This window comes from Drosophila ananassae, chromosome 2R (assembly GCF_017639315.1).
Source record: "Drosophila ananassae strain 14024-0371.13 chromosome 2R, ASM1763931v2, whole genome shotgun sequence".
Taxonomy (NCBI): Eukaryota; Metazoa; Arthropoda; class Insecta; order Diptera; family Drosophilidae; genus Drosophila; species Drosophila ananassae.
In genome coordinates this window covers 23,603,281-23,621,589 of record NC_057928.1, presented here as the reverse complement: position 1 = coordinate 23,621,589, position 18,309 = coordinate 23,603,281, and the positions used below count along the sequence as shown (strand labels likewise).

The 18,309-nt window shown below is 45.2% G+C and overlaps 7 protein-coding genes across 8 annotated transcripts; 5 read left to right on the top strand and 2 right to left on the bottom strand.

Annotated features, from left to right (window-relative positions):
- Nucleotides 1-2: 2 nt before the first annotated feature.
- Nucleotides 3-6,365, top strand: LOC6507742 (caskin-1). Of its 2 annotated transcripts, XM_032453950.2 has the most exons (8): nucleotides 2,120-2,182; nucleotides 2,325-2,414; nucleotides 2,509-2,514; nucleotides 3,631-3,703; nucleotides 3,823-3,912; nucleotides 4,942-4,987; nucleotides 5,375-5,401; nucleotides 5,461-6,363. In XM_032453950.2, the coding sequence occupies exons 1-8, from the start codon at nucleotides 2,135-2,137 to the stop codon at nucleotides 5,762-5,764; spliced, it is 684 nt and encodes a 227-aa protein (XP_032309841.1). In that variant the 5' UTR covers nucleotides 2,120-2,134; the 3' UTR covers nucleotides 5,765-6,363. The 2 variants fall into 2 exon arrangements, with proteins under 2 accessions (XP_014765443.1, XP_032309841.1); XM_014909957.3 differs by lacking the exons at nucleotides 2,120-2,182; nucleotides 4,942-4,987 and adding an exon at nucleotides 3-356 and having other exon boundaries at nucleotides 5,461-6,365.
- A 145-nt stretch (nucleotides 6,366-6,510) lies between these two features.
- Nucleotides 6,511-8,401, top strand: LOC6507743 (kelch domain-containing protein 4). Its single transcript, XM_001956219.4, has 4 exons — nucleotides 6,511-6,739; nucleotides 6,794-7,099; nucleotides 7,158-7,578; nucleotides 7,643-8,401. Exons 1-4 carry the CDS (start codon nucleotides 6,626-6,628, stop codon nucleotides 8,329-8,331), a joined length of 1,530 nt encoding a protein of 509 aa, XP_001956255.1. The 5' UTR covers nucleotides 6,511-6,625; the 3' UTR covers nucleotides 8,332-8,401.
- Nucleotides 8,334-9,361, bottom strand: LOC6507318 (phosphomannomutase). Its single transcript, XM_001956220.4, has one exon. The coding sequence runs from the start codon at nucleotides 9,192-9,194 to the stop codon at nucleotides 8,430-8,432; it is 765 nt and encodes a 254-aa protein (XP_001956256.1). The 5' UTR covers nucleotides 9,195-9,361; the 3' UTR covers nucleotides 8,334-8,429.
- Nucleotides 9,362-9,451: 90 nt separating this feature from the next.
- On the bottom strand, nucleotides 9,452-9,776 carry LOC6507316. Its single transcript, XM_001956221.4, has one exon. The coding sequence runs from the start codon at nucleotides 9,774-9,776 to the stop codon at nucleotides 9,600-9,602; it is 177 nt and encodes a 58-aa protein (XP_001956257.1). The 3' UTR covers nucleotides 9,452-9,599.
- Nucleotides 9,777-10,114: 338 nt separating this feature from the next.
- Nucleotides 10,115-13,237, top strand: LOC6507744 (melanotransferrin). The gene is made up of 7 exons (XM_001956222.4): nucleotides 10,115-10,303; nucleotides 10,382-10,809; nucleotides 10,908-11,041; nucleotides 11,102-11,262; nucleotides 11,326-11,813; nucleotides 11,884-12,048; nucleotides 12,100-13,237. Exons 1-7 carry the CDS (start codon nucleotides 10,243-10,245, stop codon nucleotides 13,156-13,158), a joined length of 2,496 nt encoding a protein of 831 aa, XP_001956258.1. The 5' UTR covers nucleotides 10,115-10,242; the 3' UTR covers nucleotides 13,159-13,237.
- Nucleotides 13,238-13,622: 385 nt separating this feature from the next.
- Nucleotides 13,623-15,105, top strand: LOC6507745 (obg-like ATPase 1). Its single transcript, XM_001956223.4, has one exon. It carries the CDS (start codon nucleotides 13,713-13,715, stop codon nucleotides 14,904-14,906), a length of 1,194 nt encoding a protein of 397 aa, XP_001956259.1. The 5' UTR covers nucleotides 13,623-13,712; the 3' UTR covers nucleotides 14,907-15,105.
- Nucleotides 15,106-15,513: 408 nt separating this feature from the next.
- LOC6507746 (transcriptional repressor CTCF) lies at nucleotides 15,514-18,304 on the top strand. Its single transcript, XM_001956224.4, has 4 exons — nucleotides 15,514-15,621; nucleotides 15,839-16,177; nucleotides 16,232-18,096; nucleotides 18,162-18,304. The coding sequence occupies exons 2-4, from the start codon at nucleotides 15,841-15,843 to the stop codon at nucleotides 18,261-18,263; spliced, it is 2,304 nt and encodes a 767-aa protein (XP_001956260.1). The 5' UTR covers nucleotides 15,514-15,621; nucleotides 15,839-15,840; the 3' UTR covers nucleotides 18,264-18,304.
- Nucleotides 18,305-18,309: the final 5 nt, after the last annotated feature.

Below are 18,309 nucleotides of genomic sequence, written 5' to 3'. Positions count from 1 at the left end.
GGGGCTTTCGCACAGGAGCAAGGACACTCGATCGCTGGTATGGCTAGTCGCCGTTTCGTTGCAGGACACGACGGAGATATCCATCTGCCAGAAAAATGAAATGAAGGGTTGTAATTGCCGTTGAAGCTTCCAGGCCGGGCTCAATGTGTTATTAACTTGTTAAGCGAAAATGGCACTTGTACTATGCACTTACCACTGGCCTTAGCCAAATCCTGCCAATTAATGTCCTTCTTTTTGAGAGTGGAGGGTTGAGTTTGTGTGCGCTTTTCTGAATTAATTCCCAAGAATTTATCCTTATTAATGGTTCTCTTTGTGTGTCTTTCATGTTCAACAACGGATATCTGGGAGAACAGTATGTGAGTATCAAAAACAATATTATTTAGTTAATATTAGAAACTAAGTATATCAAAAGGCCTAACCTTTTGAAAGTCTTCCCTTAAAAATATCTTCGCATGGCATACACGTACCTTAGGACCATGTTTAATATATACTTCGATACCATAAATGCCGGAGGAAAAACACCTTGAGCATCCTTTTACGATCTTGCAACCATAACGGATCAGCAACACGGTTAAATGTCGCACGATCTAGGTATTGGAATCTCTGTGCTCCTGGAATTTCTGGCCATTGGATTTTGGTGCGACGACGCAAGGATTCCACGACAACGGATCAGATGGTATGGGGTACACGGAGTCGGAGGATCGGAGATGGTGGGATGATGAGATGGCAGGCAGATCCGGAGGAGAAGCAAATCGCTCTGTTTGCTTGCGGTGTGCCAATACAATGCCACAGCTGAACGAGACACAAGAATTTATGGCATTTCACTTTCAAAGACACAAAATTCCTGTCCCTTGCCACCATTAATGGAATGGACAATAAATTTAAACGTGCAGACGGACAACGTGCCATATGTAAAAAGGCTCAGACACTGTAGCGGCCAACTTCCCCAAATGGCTAAAATCGCTCGCCGTTGGCATCGAGTAGGGATTGGGAGTAGGGAGTTGGATGGAGCTGGAGTTGGTCCATTCCGCATCGAAACTGCGCGTGAGACGATTTGTAAGCCCAAAACCGGTCGCAGCACTTCAGTTTTAAGCATCTGCCTGACTGCCTGCTAACAAGGCGATAATCCATGAACAATGCCTCCATCGATTGGGGTCTTAGAGACGCGAACCTTAAAACAATTAAAACCCATAAGCCGAAAGGTTAAAGATCATTTTTGGCAAAGAGATGAAGCTTGTGAGGCTTTAGTCTGGCAAACCTGAATTAGTTTAGTTTTTAATTGATTCTATTGAAGGATTGGTATAATTATTTTTATCGAACTGATAAAAAATGCACTAATTGAATAGTTAAGACTAACCAAATTATGACCACATTCCACCGATCGCCTTGAACGCTCAACCAGCCTGATGTTGATGCTGAAACTGAAGCATTCAGCTCCCGGCCGTGATCATTGGTTTGCGCAAAAAGACAATGGACGAGATTAAATGCCAGACTGGGCAGATTAAGATGCATCGACAGCAATAACTACGTCAGCGGCCGGTGGAGCAGGAGCTGGAGCAAGAGCTGGAAGCTGGAAGCTGGAGCTGGATCGCGCATCTTAAACGGGAGACACGAAACAAATTTCCCTTGAAAAGAATTACATACCGATCGCCCCGTTCGGGGCAGACTATGGGAATTGACTGAAACTCTATTTGTTCGAACCGATCGGGCCAGAAAGTGACCGTCTTCATTGTCAACACATGGGAGATACACATACGTGGGCTGCTGCAGTGCGGCGGCAAACAATTCTATAGAAAATCAGACATGCACCGCCGTTGCCGTTGCCGTTGCCGTTGCACTGGTGGCGATCTGCCCGAGATCTGCCGGCAATCTACCGCCAGCCGTCCCAGTACCATCCCAGGTATCCAGGTCCGGCTTATCGCGACCGGGCGAATCGTTTTGCCATACTAAATTATTATGTTAACATGAAAATAATTGAGGCAACAGGCATTCAGCGGTGGCTGGCCAATTTATTTATATCGCTGAATCTCGGATACGTGGCTGCCGCGTTGTGTCCCAAAAACAGCGGCCAACAGCTACGGCAGCATCAGTAGCTGGAGGAGTCCTCGGTTTTTGGCGATCCAACGACCAATTGATGGCGGAACAAATAGTTTCCGAACTGGGGCATCTGCATCGCGATTGGGTGACCGACTTGTTAGCGGGGCTACTGTTGCATGTTGCTCCAACTAATCGCTTAACCCTAGTGATTCATTTAAAAAAAGAGTAATCTTTAAACCCCAAACAGATTAATAGCTAATAAGTTTTTATTTGTTGTTTTTTTCCAGACTGCTCTGCACTGGGCCGCCAAACATGGTAATGAAGATGTGGTTAAGCTAATTGCCGGAACCCATAAGGCCGATGTTAACGCCAGAACCGTAAGCCAAGATTAAAACGTGTCAACTGAATGATTTTAATAAATCTCTTTTTTTTTGCATATGCTCCCTTTTCCGACAACTGTTGACTCTCCAGAATGGGGTAAGTGAATATGTTAATCTATTGAACAATTTCGAATAATATACGAAGGAAGCAACTTATTGGCTTGTCCCAGTCGCGCGTAAATGTGCGTCACATGTCACGGCATCCGCGTAACTTAACCCTTCTCTGGAGGATTGGAGACGGAGCTGCCTGGCTCACTGGGCCGGCTGTGACAAATCATGACGAGCATACCCAATTGGGCCTCACCAGCCTGTCACCTCTGCTTTACAATCCTTTCGCTTGTGCATTCGAGTTTACAAATTTTAAAATTGAACGGTGCTTTGTTCCAGCGAAATTAAATTCACTCAAATGTGTTCAAATGTCACATTCACATTTGAAACAAAGTGAATTGTCAATCACAATCTGCCGAATTAGATGCGGCTACACGGAAGTGTACCATCGCAAAAAGACGTTTCTACCCAATATCCCATTTTTTAGATCTCTAAGGACATCCATGCAATATTTACGGTTTCAATTACACACCCTTTTTAATCCCTTGCAATCCCTAGTACCTAAATAGTAGCATTCTCCTAAAGTTTTTCAAATATCAAGCAGGGGAAGAAGAACATGGCCCACAACGAAAGAAAACCTATGTATATGACAGGGACATAAATAACTATAACTTTGCTAATAATACTTTGATTCATAAGAGGAATGCCTTAAACGCTTCGTAGCGTTAATCGAATAATCGATTCTCCATTATTCTACATCAAAATTTAAGAACAAATTATGTTTTAAATTTTTTGTTAAATTTTCTAGAGGGTCCCCTTCAAAAATCACGCACAGTGCATGAAGCCATTATATGGCCCCTAGCGATGGCTATATCTTGCCAATAATTACCTGATTCTTGAGCGGAATACCTTAATCGATTCGTAGATCGATTCTCCACTATTCTGCACTAAAACCCAAAAACAAAATATTTTTTGAATTTTTTGTAAAATTTTCTGGGGGTCCCCCTCAAAAACCACGCACAGTGCGTGGAGCCACTATATGGCGATGGCTATATCTTGACCAAAAATTACCCGATTCTTGAGCGGAATACCATATCGATTCGTAGATCGATTCCACATAAATCTGCATCAATACCTTCATAATTTCTATATCATTACTTTTTAGGGTTATACTCCACTTCACCTGGCAACACAATTTGGCAGAGACAACATATTTGAATTGCTTTGGAACACTTACAGTAAGTACCAAATTATAAATTCTAAATGTTGAAAAATCTGTTGGACAAGCCACTTATCTTGAGCCAATATTGAGTTTAAATATACATTAATTTATAAATCAATTTTATTTTTTGAACAGAGGCCAATCGTGACATAATGGACTGGAGTGGCAACAAGCCCCTGGACTACAGTCGCCAGCGGTCCAGTGTTTCGGCATCCACGTGCAGCAGTGAGTATCTTAAACATTTCCAGAGTATCGAGGTGAACAACAACTACCAAATGGAGCTCTTTGAGACACCAGTCCGAGGCGGTGGAGGGCTGTTCACCGGAGGGACTCTGGGCAGCGCACTAACCCGCGGCAAGAAACGCTCTCAGCTGCGCTACGCCACCGTCAGCGGTGGCTCGAGTGGAGGTGGGGCGGTGGTACGAACCCAGTCGCTGATGGTGCAGCGCCGGCCTCCGAAACCGGCGGGTGGCACCCCGGCGCTCCAGGGGCTGTTCAGGCCAAAGTCGGAGGAATCGGACCTGGTGCCCTGTGACATGAAGGGGCAGCCGTTGCCCTTCCGCAATGCCCCCACTCGGCGCAAAGAGAGCTTTCTCCGCAAAACCTTGCGATCCACTGCCGGTGGCAGTCGTCGTCCTACATCTAAAGATGTTTTTACTAACCCCCAACCTCCCCAGCATGACTAATTGGTTACTATCGCTTGTTATTCGATTGTATAACTCCCAAAAAAAGCGTGCTAATATTTAATATAATTAAAATGAAATGGCTGGGCTTATGTATAATATTTGTAAACACTTTAATCATGAAACCTATACATTATTATTATATCTGTAAAAAATGCAAATTCTTTGAAAAAGAACACTTTACTAATTTTTAAGTATGGGAGCATGGCCGTATTTTATAATATATTTATGATGGGTTCTAAATTAACCTATTAATTATGTATATACTTAAAAGTAAATTGCATGTTTATTTGCCTAATAAAAACTATTGCACATAATACTTAATTGTTTATAGAAATAAGGGAATGACTTGAAAACTCCAGGCATGTTTCAGCAAACTTAACTAGTAACCTTCTATAAACTTCAAAATCTTTAAAATTTGTTCAAATCATTAAGTGGAATGCGCTTTTGAAAATAATACAGTTCGCCTCCATCAAACAAAAACCAAATAGAGTATCAAAAATATATAATTATCTAGTAATTAATTAAAATATGGGAACCTCTATCTATTTTCAATTTTTGCTGCATGCAGAGATTCAAGCGATGCGATTCAACGGCGGACTCAACGGTACCTGGAGGCAGGTTGATAGAATTAACGATATTGATTATTTCCAAACCATTTGTGTTGATTAAAACCACGTTTGATTTCCTCGCTAGCTTAACCGAAACATCCATATAGTTTCAACTTCTTTGTTCTGTTTTCTTTATCTGTAAATATATATGCTTTTTGTAATCTGGTAGCCGTTTTTATTTCAATTTTATTTTCCGAAAATTTTGAGTTGCAAAAGCCTGTTTAGCAAAGCTTTCGGTAAGTTTTCTTTATTTTGTTTAAATACAAATTTTTTCTCATTGCCTGAATCATACGTTATATCCAAATTTTTATGTTCTCGCACGATCATTTGATAATTTTATTTTTGTTTTGAATATATAATAATTATATTTTTTATTTCTTGGTTAATTTACAGAAATCAAGGCTCGCAAAAAGCATACCAGTAAGTTCAAATGATAAATATTCAAAGCTTCTGCTACGATTATCTTTATTATTTTTTAGTCGAAAAAGATTTGGGCTTCCTACGGATTGGTTCACTGAATGTCCGGGTAAAGAAGACAACCGAGGCTTTCAGCAATTTCTTGGGAGTGGGCAATGGCAGTGGGGTAGCACCGATGGGTTACGGCAATGGCGGGGGAACGGGAGCAGCAAGTCGCCCTCACCATCGGTCTCACCGAGTCCCTCATCAGCGTCATCATTATCACGCTGGTACGACACGGAATCGGCATCCGAATCAGAGGGCAGCGATGAGCACACCCTACGGAACGAACGGGGTGGTACCATCGAGGGCGAGCGTACCCAATAACCGGAACATCTACGACGGTGTCCACAAGTCGTGGGGATCGGCGGATAATATAACCCAGCGATCAGAGGAACTAATGCCGCCACCCAAATCGGTGGATTATATTAGCAAGCGCAACAAGTCCTCGAAGCGATCCTCATATGCCTCCAATGCCACCGATTCGCCCCGTGACTCCATCTGCTCCTCGCACTCTAGCTCGAACCTGAACAGTGGATACAGCAGCATGCCCACCACCCCGAATCAGGTGCGCGCCCCCAAGGGGATTGATCCATCGTTCGTTGTGGACTCCGACTCGGACTCTGCTTGTGGCTTCGATTCCAGTTGGTCGGTGAACTTGCGGGGATCCTCGAGCAGCAATCCATCACAATCTTAATTCCTAAATATATCCATAAAACTGCCTAACTTGAAGGCTAAAACTTACAACATTGACCATATAATCGGAAAAGTATTTGCGTTTTAACAAACTAACCTATATATTATTCATTACTTACGTTTTCGAAGCATTTTTTAGTTTAAATTAACATTTCATAAGTTTTCAAAATTAAATTTTTTTCATATATTTATAGTTTTTGATGGGACATGTTAAAAAATAAAATTTATTGAAAAAACATATGAAATCTTTTTTAATATGATGGAATGTAGATGGAATGGATAAGCAATATTTATATTTGAAATGAAAGTGAAAATTTGAATTTCCCGCCTAGTTTTTCAAAAACGCGTTATGACTTTCTCATATTTGCGTTTGGAACTCAACAAGTTCCGTCCAATTCAAACTTGAGCTCTTCCTCTTCTCCATTGATACGAACACACGTGCGGCAAAAATTGTTTGTTGATTGAAACTTTAACAGAAATAAACTAAATAAAATGGGCAAAAAGGACAAGAACAAGAAGAAGGGCAAGGGAGCCGAGAAGACTGCCATGAAGACGGATAAGAAACTGGCCGCGAAACAAAAAAAAATGTTGGAGAAACTTGGAGAAGTAAGAATCTGAATTATTCAACTGACACCATTTATATAAAAATATTTTATATAGGCGAATATTGCTGACATTATTCATATGCTGGAGACCAAGGAGGGAAAGGTGGCCACCATAACTGAGAACGTCTGCCCAGCCCCAACACCTCGATCCAACTTCACGCTAGTTGCCCATCCGGAAAAGGAGGAACTTATTATGTTCGGCGGAGAACTATACACCGGTTCCAAGACTACGATATACAACGATCTGTATTTCTACAATATTAAGTCAGGGGAGTGGAGGGAACTAAAGTCGCCGTCTGGACCCACTCCCAGAAGTGGTCACCAAATGGTGGCAGTAGCCAGCAATGGCGGAGAACTTTGGGTAAAGTCTTCCTCTTTCCTACCCCATTATCTTATTAACGAATGTATCCCCACTTTAGCTCTTTGGAGGAGAGCACGCCAGTCCCTCCCAGCTACAGTTCCATCACTACAAGGACTTATGGAAACTATCCTTAAAATCCCGAAAGTGGGAGAAGATATCAGCACCAAATGGACCCAGCGCCCGCAGTGGTCATCGCATGACCGTCTCTAAGAAGCGTCTCTTCATCTTCGGTGGCTTCCTCGATAACAACCAGTCGTACAATTATTACAACGATATGCATATTTTCTCCCTGGAGACCTATCAGTGGCTCAAGGTAGAGATCAGTGGCGTTGTTGTTCCACCTGCACGGTCTGGATGCTGTATTGCTGCTGCTCCAGATGGCAAAATCTTTGTCTGGGGCGGATACTCAAGAGCTTCGATGAAGAAGGAGGTGGACCGCGGAGTAACCCATACGGATATGTTTGTTTTAAGCCAAGATAGTATGTTTTGAAAGCTACCCTCGCAAAGTACTCTTTCTAAGATAATTATTTTATTTTTATCCAGAAAACTCCGGCGATGCGGATAATAAATATAAATGGGCTGCCGTGAAGCCCGGAGGATACCGTCCAAAGCCTCGCAGCAGTGTCGGCTTCACCGTGGGTGCAAACGGAAAGGCATATTGTTTCGGAGGAGTCATGGATGTCGACGAGGATGATGAAAATGTCCAAGGCCAGTTTGGCGATGAGCTGCTGGCCTTCGACTTGACGTCCCAATCATGGCGCTTACAGGAAATCCCCACGAAAAACAGCCCGGCCGAGAAGAAGAATACTGAAGCCATAAATGACGTGGAAATGTCGGCAGCCGCCAACCCAGTAACAACCACGTCTGACGGAATTTTTACTGTCACAGTCGGTGGCCCTACCTCGAGTGCCAGTACGTCTTACGTGTCCAGTATACCTAGTCTTTTCCCGAAAGCCAAGCCCACAAATGTTCCTTCCGCCAGGATGAACCCAGGGCTCTGTATCTGCAAGGGAATACTGTATCTGTTTGGTGGAATCTTCGAGGAAGATGAAAAGCAGTTGACCTACAACGACTTCTACTCTCTGGATTTGCACAAGCTGGAATGGAAGGTGATAATTCCCAATAGCCTGAAGGCCCACGAGTGCGATGATAGCGAATCCAGCAGTTCCGATGAGGAGGCCAGCAGCCAGGACGAGGACAGCTCCGAAGACTCGGACATGGACACTGATTGATCTTGAGTTGTTTTAAATGACTTTATATTTTAAATTTGGTTAACATACATATATACAAAATGGAATTTCATTAAAACTTTGGCTTGTTTGAGGGCGCCTTAAAGCTTTAGGATATCTGTTAGGATGCGCTGCGTATCGTCGGGAGTGTTCACCTTATGGCCAATGGTCCTTGGATCATTGTAGATCTCGTGATCATTGCCGCCCTTCTCCGTTTTGTCGCCGAAAAAGTGGATTTCCTTGAACTTGAAATTGGCTTCAATGTGACGCAGGCTGTAGGTTTTGTCCCAGCCATGGGGGAAGACATCGAAACTGATCTGACCTCCGATGGAGTAGGTAAGATCCACATCGGCAAACTCCTTCTTCAGGTCGGCAATCATTTTCTCCCGCACTTTGTGTTCGGTGTCGTAGGCGGCGAACATGTTGCGCTCCTCCCGGGAGCACTGTCGTCCAATTGGACACACGTTCATCATGCCGTTTCGGAACTCTATGAAGGTTCCCCTCTTAATAGGCAGTTCCAGTTCGGAGAGGTATCGCAGGACAAAGTTGATGAAGCGCTGCAACGTTTTCTCACCAAGGTGGGCGATGATATTCTGCTTTCCAACCTCCTTCCCCTTCTCGATCTGGACGAGGCCGTTCTCAGGAAAAATGAAATCGAACTCATTAAGGATTTTCTGGCCGTTGAGCTGTTCAAACATCTTTTCCAGATCGGAGCCTCCAACAATTCCAATTGTGGCCCGGGGCTTCACCTTCGAATAAAAGAAATCCTCAAATTGTGGAGTCACAGTGGACCTGGGCATCGTCAGGGTCCCGTCCACATCGAAAAGGAGGAGGATTTCGTCACGTTTGAGTGTTGCGGTGGCCATTTCGCATTTGATTGATTTCCAAAGTAATTCTTATCCAAACACGACCACGTATTGTTGAGATAAAGAACCTTGTAAGCGGCAACGATATGGTGAGAAATACCCTAAAGCTTTCTTTGAGCCGGCAGCGAACTAGTTCGCAACTTTGAATTACACTCATAAATGTTTTTAAAATTATATTAAGTAAAATTAATTAAAACTTTTCCTATTCTATGAAACTATTAACAATCCTACAGAAACTACATATAACAAACATAAACTATAATGCTTAATGACAGTCTCTATGTATATATTTATGCGGCACTAAATATATGTACAAACATATGAATGCCTGGTAGAATTGGCATTTAAGCAGAACATTATAGTTTCTAAGTAAACAATTAACGAGTTCTAATTGGGGATCCTTTCCTACTTCACTTTGATGTGTTGCAGCTCATCTCTTTTGATTTTGCTGTATTCCTGCAGGGATTTGTATTTCTCGGTGTTCAGCATCGGATCCACGACCACGGGGTACAAAGTCAGTCCCACGGCGCCCACAATGCAGGACACAAAGGCCACGAATCTCCATCCACGTAGGACTGCCATTTAGCTGAAATAATTAACAATTTAATATAATTTCTCAATTGTTATTACAAAACACAAAACACCTGGTTCGACAGAAGACACTAAAATACACCGGAAAAAGGTCCTACTTATGGGCTTGTGGTATTAAAAGTTAGTACTGGCTAAAGCGAAACCTTTTATTTAAATTTTTGAATGATATAATTGCAAAGTAAATCAGAAAGAATCTGTAATGTTATTGAGCAACTACGCTGATGACTTTTCAATAAAAAGATTAAATATGATTACTGATTTGACAATTTACAAAGTAGCAAGTGCCCACTGTATCCACCTGCCAGTATTTTCAATGGACAAATCTAGTATATTTGGATTTGGATCCTACGGTTACACTATTGATGTGTCTTAAGCTGGGCTTGGGTGTGGTGTATTGTTTGAGTAATTATTTTATATTGGCCTGGCCCTTTTTAGATAAGTTAATAGTTCGCTAAAAATGGCTAGAGACCTCGTTTTTGTGGCTCTAGTCGGCGCTTTATGTTTTACCCTCGCTAACGGTAAGTTTGTGTCGATTAGAACTCTCAAAACAACCTAGGGCGTTGGCATGACTTAAACTATGGTTTCTTGGATTCCAGCACAACATCATTATAATGAGCACAAGACTAGCCACATAATTTGGTGCACCAAGAGCTTGGAGGAGCAATACAAGTGCCAGAACCTGACAGTGGCCATCGAGCGCGATCGGGCCCTCTTCGACGAAGCCTTCCTAAACCTCACCTGCTTCATGGCCTATAGCGCTGACGAGTGTATCCATCACATCGATCGCGAGAAGGCCCACATTACGTCGCTAGACGCCGGAGATGTTTTCACAGCTGGCCGATACAACTCCCTTATTCCCATCATGCAGGAGAAGTTGGAGGGCGGATTTTCGGACTACCAATCTGTGGCGGTTATTAAGAAAGGATCCCTGCAGGATGTCAGCAGTATGCACGGGCTGAGGGGCAAGCGGGCCTGTTTTCCTTGGGTGGGAAGTCTAGCTGGTTGGATTGTGCCCATACATACGGTAGGAATTAATTATTTTTCTTTTTTAATTAATGGTTTTCCTATAAAACCCTTTAAAAAGTTAAGTTTCACTAAACCTTCATTTATATTCGATTTTAGCTTCAAAGAGAAGGTGGAATGGAAGTCGTGGACTGCAACAACCAAGTGAAAACAGCTGCTAACTATTTTAACAGTTCCTGTGCCGTGTACTCGCTATCTGACAAATACAATCCTATTGGCGACAATTCTGACAAGTACGTTTTCCTCTTAGGAATTATTCATGAAGTTCAAATTAAATTTTACCCTTCATCCAGGCTCTGCTCTCTTTGCACTGGAAAGATTCCTGGAGGTCGCTGTTCCTCTGCTGATCCTTACTTTGGATATGAAGGTGCCTTTAGATGTCTTTTGGAAAAAGGAGATGTGGCCTTTTTGCGTCATTCCACGGTTACGGAAATGCTGCAGACCACCGAGTTCAGTAAGTACCTATAAACTAGGTCTTCTGCGCAGCCTTTTTGAATTTGTAAATATATTTTTTCAGAGAACATATCACCTGATACCTTTGAACTGTTCTGCCGAGACGGTCGCCGTGCGCCCTTAAACGACTACCGCCAATGCAATTGGGGACAAGTTCCAGCTGATGCCATCGTCACATCCTCAGCACGCAGCTTCAGTGACCGGAAACAGTACCAACAGTTCCTGAAACGTATCGCCGAATTGTACTCCGATGGCATTCGAGAAGATCACAGCAGGCCAGGAGCCCAAGGCCTTCAAGGATTTAGCAACTTCGACCGCAATGGCTATAATGACCAACGACAAAGCAGCGCTTACGACCAATACAATAACCAATACGACAATAACAATCAATACAGAAGTCAAAACCAGTACGATCAGTATCGCAACGAACGCCTGGACAGCAGTTTCTCTGCAGACCACAATCCGCAGGACGGCACCAACACCTCTATACTTTATGAGAAGTTCCGAATTTTTGAATCGAAACGATATGGCAGGCCCAATTTGCTGTTTCAGGTGGGAAAACCTAGATTGCAATTTTAAAAATATTTAAAGTTTGGATTCTAAACCATCTTTACATTCGTAGGATTCTAGCAGAGCTCTTACAGTCATTCCCGAAGACGACCAGTCGTTCACGAAGTATTTAGGAAACGGAATTAACTTTATTTATGGCATTCGCGAGTGTCCTGTTCCAGCGATGACTCTTTGCGTGACATCCGAACCCGAGCTCGAGAAATGTATCAAGATGAGGGTAAGTTGGGGTAGACAGATTAAGAGCATTGTTTTAATTATTTCCTTTTAGATCGCCCTGAAAGCACATCTGCTGAAACCCGAACTCATTTGCAAGAAAATGCACTCCCACATCAACTGCATGCAGTTCATCCAATCTGGAAAAGCCGATATTGCTGTCTTTGACGCCGGAGATGTCTACACGGGCGGACTGAACTACGATTTGATTCCCTTCATGTCCGAGGTGTACAATCTGGGTATGCCAGAGTACTATGTTGTGGCGGTGGCCAAGGAGGAGGATCCTGACACGGAGCTAACCTACCTCAAGGGAAAGAATACCTGTCACACAGGCATCAATACCGCCGCCGGCTGGACTTATCCGATGGCTCTGTTCATTTCAAACGGCTGGATTCGTCCCTACGGCTGCGACTCGGTGCGAGCTGCCGCCGAGTACTTCACCAAGTCCTGTGTCCCGGGTGCGATTAGCAGCGAGTACAACACCGGAGTGCCCTACGACAGCATGTGTGATCTGTGCCATGGAACGAGCTACAGGTACTGTAGACGCGATGCTTCGGAGGACTACTACGGACACACCGGTGCATTCAGGTGCCTTGTGGAAGGTGGCGGCCATGTGGCGTTCATGAAGCACACCACCGTGATGGAAAGCACAGGCGGCAAGCGCAAGGAATGGTGGGCGAGAAACACCCTCAACGATGACTTTGAACTGCTGTGCACGGACGGAACCAGAGCCGAGATTCAGGATTACAAGCGCTGCAATCTGGGCAAGGTGAAGGCCAATGCTGTCGTGACCCGCGGAGGCGTCAGCTTCAACGAGACCCAAATGAATGCCTACATTAACTTGCTAACTTATGCCCAGCAACTGTATGGCCGCAAGGATGTGGATGCGTTCAGCTTTAGCATGTTTTCCTCCCCGATCGGACACTACGATCTGATCTTCCAGGATGCCACGCGCCAGTTGCAAGTAATTCCGCCTAATAAGCGGAGCTACGATAACTATTTGGGCAGCGACTTTATGCGAGCCCGTCGCATCACAGATTGCTATGCCGGAGCCTCGCAGGTGGCACTATCCGTGGGTCTGCTCCTCGCAGGCTCGTTAGTTGCAATGCTCTAAATCAATAGACTCACTAAGATTTTAAAACTTTATGTACAAGAATCTCCAGCACAAAGAGAAACATATCAACGTTCTACATTCCAAATATTTTTAAGCTTAAATGAGATCCGTCCGATAAGCCTTCAGAGCCAGACAAATAATTGTAATATTTTAACGAAGGCTATTATTCATATTTATAATAATTCTGTGCCTTAATATTTCTTTTTTGTGTACATACCAAGTCCGTCCAAAAAAAATGTACCTACAAAGTGTAAGATGAATCTTTTACAAGCCTTTTATAAGTTTACAAATAAAATAATTTTATAAAGAAAGGTATACAAAATATTAATAAATTTAAATAATTACACGTTAAAAATGTGTTGGAAAATAAATAATAATAAAAGGGCTCCTTCGTCAACCATAGATGGCGCTAGACATAAAAAAAGTGTTAGAAAACCACTTATATCGGTAATGTTGGAAAATGACCATTCCTTAACCTAACCTAAGAGGCCCAAGATTCATATTTTTAATTTAAGGTGAATTTGCCAAGTGGTCACAAAAGTTGAAAAATCAAGATGCCACCAAAGAAGCACGACGAACCGGAGCGCAAGCCCCTCATCGGACGTATTGGCACAAATCTCCGCATCGGAATTGTCGGCGTACCCAACGTGGGAAAGTCGACCTTTTTCAACGTTTTAACTCAGAGCGCTGCCCCCGCTGAGAATTTCCCCTTCTGCACCATCAAGCCCAACGAGAGCCGTGTGCCGGTGCCCGATGACCGCTTCGACTTCCTGGTGGACTTCCACAAGCCCGCTAGTGTGGTGCCAGCTTACCTGAATGTGGTGGACATCGCCGGTCTGGTTAAGGGTGCTGCCGAGGGCCAGGGTCTGGGCAACGATTTCCTCTCGCACATCAGCGCTTGCGACGCTATCTTTCACTTGACCCGCGCCTTCGAGGATCCAGATGTGACCCACGTGGAGGGTGAGGTGGACCCGGTGCGCGATCTGGAAATTATCTGCGAGGAACTGCGCCTCAAGGACGAGGAGAAACTGCACCAGGCTCTGGACAAGCTGGAGAAGGTGGTGGCCCGTGGCGGCGACAAGAAGCTCAAGCCCGAGTACGACTCTATGCTAAAGATCAAGGAGGTCTTGGTCGACCAGAAACGCCAGCTGCGCTTCGAGGACTGGAATGCCCACGACATCGAGACATTAAACAAGTATCTGTTCCTGACCTCTAAGCCGGTCATTTACTTGGTGAATCTCTCCGACAAAGACTTCATCCGCAAGAAGAACAAGTGGCTGCCCAAGATCAAGGAGTGGATCGACAAGAATGACCCCGGTGCCCTGCTTATCCCCTTCTCCGGCGCCTTCGAGCAGGAGCTGAGCGAGAAGGATGATCTGGAGCGCAAGGCGTACGAGACTGAGACGAAGTGCAAGAGCCAGCTGGACAAGATCATTGTGACGGGCTACAAGGGCCTGCAGCTGGAGTACTTCTTCACCGCTGGACCGGATGAAGTTAAGGCCTGGACCGTGCAAAAGGGAACAAAGGCCCCCCAGGCTGCTGGACGCATCCACACTGACTTCGAGAAGGGCTTCATCATGGCTGAGGTCATGCATTTCGAGGACTTCAAGGCGGAAGGCAGCGAGGCGAACGCCAAGGCGGCCGGAAAGTACCGCCAGCAGGGCCGCAACTACACTGTCGAGGACGGTGACATTATATTCTTCAAATTCAACGCCGGAGCCGGTCTGAAGGATGCCAAGAAGAAATGATACCGTCTGGCAGCGCTCATCGCCATGTCAACAATTCTGTACATTAATTTGATCCTATACTCCCAGCTGTTTTGCTTTGCCTGAGATATTCGACGAAATCTCCCAGCTTCGCATGGACGTTCACCACGATAATACAGGCCTAGAAATGCATTTTGAATGTCCTTTTGTACGTTATTTAAACACGCTTATGACACCTTGATTCTTTGTTGTTTTTCTGGAGGAATTGTTGGTAAAAAGCGTTGAATTTGATTGAAATATGCCACGTGGAGAGGTTTATATTATTTATTGATGAATTGAGTTTATAAATAGATATGGTTTTTACAAGAATACATTGACGAGCTAACGAATCAAGAATTTTCAGCGAAAGTCTGAAACATATTTAATCATTAATCCTTTGTAAAAAATTGCTGCTCTACAAAAATTGGTTCTAAAGGTAAATAATTTTAAAATAATATAGAGATAGCTAAATTTTAATTCACTTAAATTTTTTTCATTGACAAATGGTTCTTTTTAGAACTAAACATATTTAAAATTACTAGGCGGGATGTTTTGTGATAGGGATGGAAGTCTTAGCCACGATATATCGATAACAGCCGCAAAAAAAAGATGCAAAGCCGCCATCTTTTATTGAAAGTATTTTTCATCGCTAGGCACCAGGGCGTCTCTGACGGCAGATCTTTGCACTAAAGTTAAATTATCAACAAAACAGACTTTGGTAAGTAAAGAAATTTGATGCAGTAGATGCCGACAGACAATCAGGAAGTCAGTAGCGTTTCCGGTGATGGATAGTCAATCAACGTGAGCTAACAAAGAGTTAAAAATCAGAAGACAGCTCCACTTTGAGAAATTTTAGTCCGCTGAGTGTCGCCACCAAACACTGATGTTTAAAAGTGTATTTCCCAAACTAATTGGCTCTCCACAACATTAAACAGAGATGCCTAGGAAGGCGCGCAAAGTTGAGGAGCCCGAAGATCTGCAGTCCTTCCTCAACAGCATTCCCCAGGAGGTCGAGGGCGCCAGCGATGACAAGGTTATGGACAAGATAATGGAAGCCATCGAGGAGGAGGACGCCGTGCAGAATCTCATCGATGTCGATGAGGAGGATGCCGAAGATGAGGAGGAGTTCGATGAGGACAAGTACTTCATAGACGACGAGGGCAACTGCTACATCAAGACGACTCCAAAGATCCAGAAGGCGCTCCAGAAGAAGCTGAAGGACGCTGCCGAGAAGAAGGCCAAGCTGAAGCAGGCGGGAAAATCCACAAACAAGAGTGAGCATTTATGATGATGTTTTGAATAAATTATACTAACCCACCCCTTTCTAGCCATCAATCTGCGTCCCGCCTCTTCGCCGCCAAAAGGTGCCGCCAGCAAGACAGCTTCCATCAGCGTTCGACCAGCCAGGTCCGCAACGAAGGCAGCTGTACCAGCTAGCAAGGAAGAAGCTCCAGAGCCGAGCCGCGTTACCACGAGAGGCAGGACTAAACTGAATCCTAAAGCAATAAAGGAGGAGTCCACTGACTTGCAGAGAGAGCTGGAGGAGCTGGTGGATGACCCCGATATCAACAACGTTGTTAACAATTTGGAGGACTATGCAGTTGAGGCGTCTATCGTTGATGACATAGAACAGATAAACCAGGACGAGGTGTACGAGTTCGGGGATCAAGCTCCGGTACTGGAGGCGGAAGAAGACCCCCCGAAGCAGGAATTTGTAATCACGGAAACGCAAGTGAGCCTGAAACCAGCCATGGTCCAAACGAAGGGCGATAGCGGGACGACATACACCTGCTCCAAGTGTCCGTACACGTCGAATAAGCGGTTCCTGATCACCCGGCACTGCCGCGGTCACGACGAGGAGCCCTCCTTCAAGTGCTCCATCTGCGAGCGGGCCTTCCGCACTAAGGCTGGCCTGGTCAACCACATGAATACGCATACCGGCACCAAGCCGCATAAATGCAAGTTCTGCGAAAGCGCATTCACGACGAGTGGCGAGCTGATCCGGCACACTCGCTACAAGCACACCAAAGAGAAGCCGCACAAGTGCACCGAGTGCAACTACGCCAGCGTGGAGCTGACCAAGCTGCGCCGCCACATGACCTGCCATACGGGCGAGCGACCCTACCAGTGTCCGGACTGCACCTATGCCTCCCAGGACATGTTCAAGCTGAAGCGTCACAGGGTGGTCCACACGGGCGAGCGGAAGTACCAGTGCGACATCTGCAAGTCCCGGTTCACGCAGTCCAACTCTCTCAAGTCGCACAAACTCATCCATACGGTGGTGGACAAGCCCTCCTACCAGTGCACCTACTGCCCCTCCACGTGCGGCCGCAAGGCCGACCTACGCATCCACATCCAGCACATGCACACAGCCACCAAGCCGCTCAAGTGTCGGCGGTGTGGCCAGGAACTGCCCGATCGCTATCAGTACAAGCTGCACGTCAAGTCGCACGAGGGCGAGAAATGTTACCGCTGCGACTTCTGTCCCTATGCCTCGGTGACCAAACGACATTTGGACTCACACATGCTCGTCCATCTGGACGAGAAGCCCTTCCAGTGCGACCAGTGCCCGCAGTCATTCCGCCAGCGGCAGCTGCTGCGCCGTCACGTGAATCTCATGCACAATGACAACTACCAGCCCCCGACACCCCGCGAGAAACTCCACAAATGTCCGAGCTGCCCCCGGATCTTCACCCACAAGGGGAATCTCATCCGGCACATGGAAATTCACGACGATACGGTCAATGCGCGCGACCAGAAGAAGCGCCTGAAACTGGGCAGAGATCTGCGACTCCGTCCGGATGGCAGGGTCATCAATCTAAATGAAGATTCTACGCTGCTGGACGAGGAGGAGTGCTACGACCTGGCGGAAATTGAAGATGAGGAGGAGCTCCAGCCGGAGCCGGAACCCGTTCCAAAGTCACAACCTGTGATAATTAACAAGCATGCCAGGAAGTCAGCTACTTATAGCAAGAAACCCGTGATCATTAACAAGCGACTGCGGACGCAGAAGAACACCAATACGTTTCACATCAAGGAGGAGCAGGACAACTCGGATTTTACCGTGCAACTGCAGGACGACGATGGCCAGATGATGGTGGTGGAGCTGATAAACGGCGCCGAGGAGGTGGTGGTCAAGCGGGAACCGGGTGGAGCCCCAAACATAAGTGCTTCCAACTGCTTTGGCTTCGAGGTTGGTTCGGCTCGCGATTCCTGATAGCTTCTATTTTCTAAAAACCATTATTTTATACTTTGCAGGAGGATGACGAATACGAGGAGTACATAGAACAGGATAACGAGGTGGAGGCCGAGTCGCAGGAGTTCCTGCAGCTAATGGATATGATAGAGCAGGACGCTTAGTCGCTTGTTGAACCATTTATGTATATAAGTATGATTTTAGTTATTC

Bases quoted from the DNA above. Each gene is read 5' to 3' on its own strand.
- LOC6507742 (XM_014909957.3), top strand. From the start codon at position 324: ATGTTCAACAACGGATATCTGGGAGAACAGTAT. The intron at 3,913-5,374 runs GTGAGTATCTTA...GTTAATTTACAG, and splicing joins TTCGGCATCCACGTGCAGCA to AAATCAAGGCTCGCAAAAAG. The intron at 5,402-5,460 runs GTAAGTTCAAAT...ATTATTTTTTAG, and splicing joins GGCTCGCAAAAAGCATACCA to TCGAAAAAGATTTGGGCTTC.
- LOC6507743 (XM_001956219.4), top strand. From the start codon at position 6,626: ATGGGCAAAAAGGACAAGAACAAGAAGAAGGGCAAGGGAGCCGAGAAG. The intron at 6,740-6,793 runs GTAAGAATCTGA...TATTTTATATAG, and splicing joins TGTTGGAGAAACTTGGAGAA to GCGAATATTGCTGACATTAT. The intron at 7,100-7,157 runs GTAAAGTCTTCC...TCCCCACTTTAG, and splicing joins GCAATGGCGGAGAACTTTGG to CTCTTTGGAGGAGAGCACGC.
- LOC6507746 (XM_001956224.4), top strand. From the start codon at position 15,841: ATGCCTAGGAAGGCGCGCAAAGTTGAGGAGCCCGAAGATCTGCAGTCC. The intron at 16,178-16,231 runs GTGAGCATTTAT...ACCCCTTTCTAG, and splicing joins GGGAAAATCCACAAACAAGA to CCATCAATCTGCGTCCCGCC. The intron at 18,097-18,161 runs GTTGGTTCGGCT...TATACTTTGCAG, and splicing joins CCAACTGCTTTGGCTTCGAG to GAGGATGACGAATACGAGGA.
- LOC6507744 (XM_001956222.4), top strand. From the start codon at position 10,243: ATGGCTAGAGACCTCGTTTTTGTGGCTCTAGTCGGCGCTTTATGTTTT. The intron at 11,263-11,325 runs GTAAGTACCTAT...ATATTTTTTCAG, and splicing joins GCTGCAGACCACCGAGTTCA to AGAACATATCACCTGATACC. The intron at 12,049-12,099 runs GTAAGTTGGGGT...ATTTCCTTTTAG, and splicing joins AGAAATGTATCAAGATGAGG to ATCGCCCTGAAAGCACATCT.
- LOC6507316 (XM_001956221.4), bottom strand. From the start codon at position 9,776: ATGGCAGTCCTACGTGGATGGAGATTCGTGGCCTTTGTGTCCTGCATT.
- LOC6507318 (XM_001956220.4), bottom strand. From the start codon at position 9,194: ATGGCCACCGCAACACTCAAACGTGACGAAATCCTCCTCCTTTTCGAT.
- LOC6507745 (XM_001956223.4), top strand. From the start codon at position 13,713: ATGCCACCAAAGAAGCACGACGAACCGGAGCGCAAGCCCCTCATCGGA.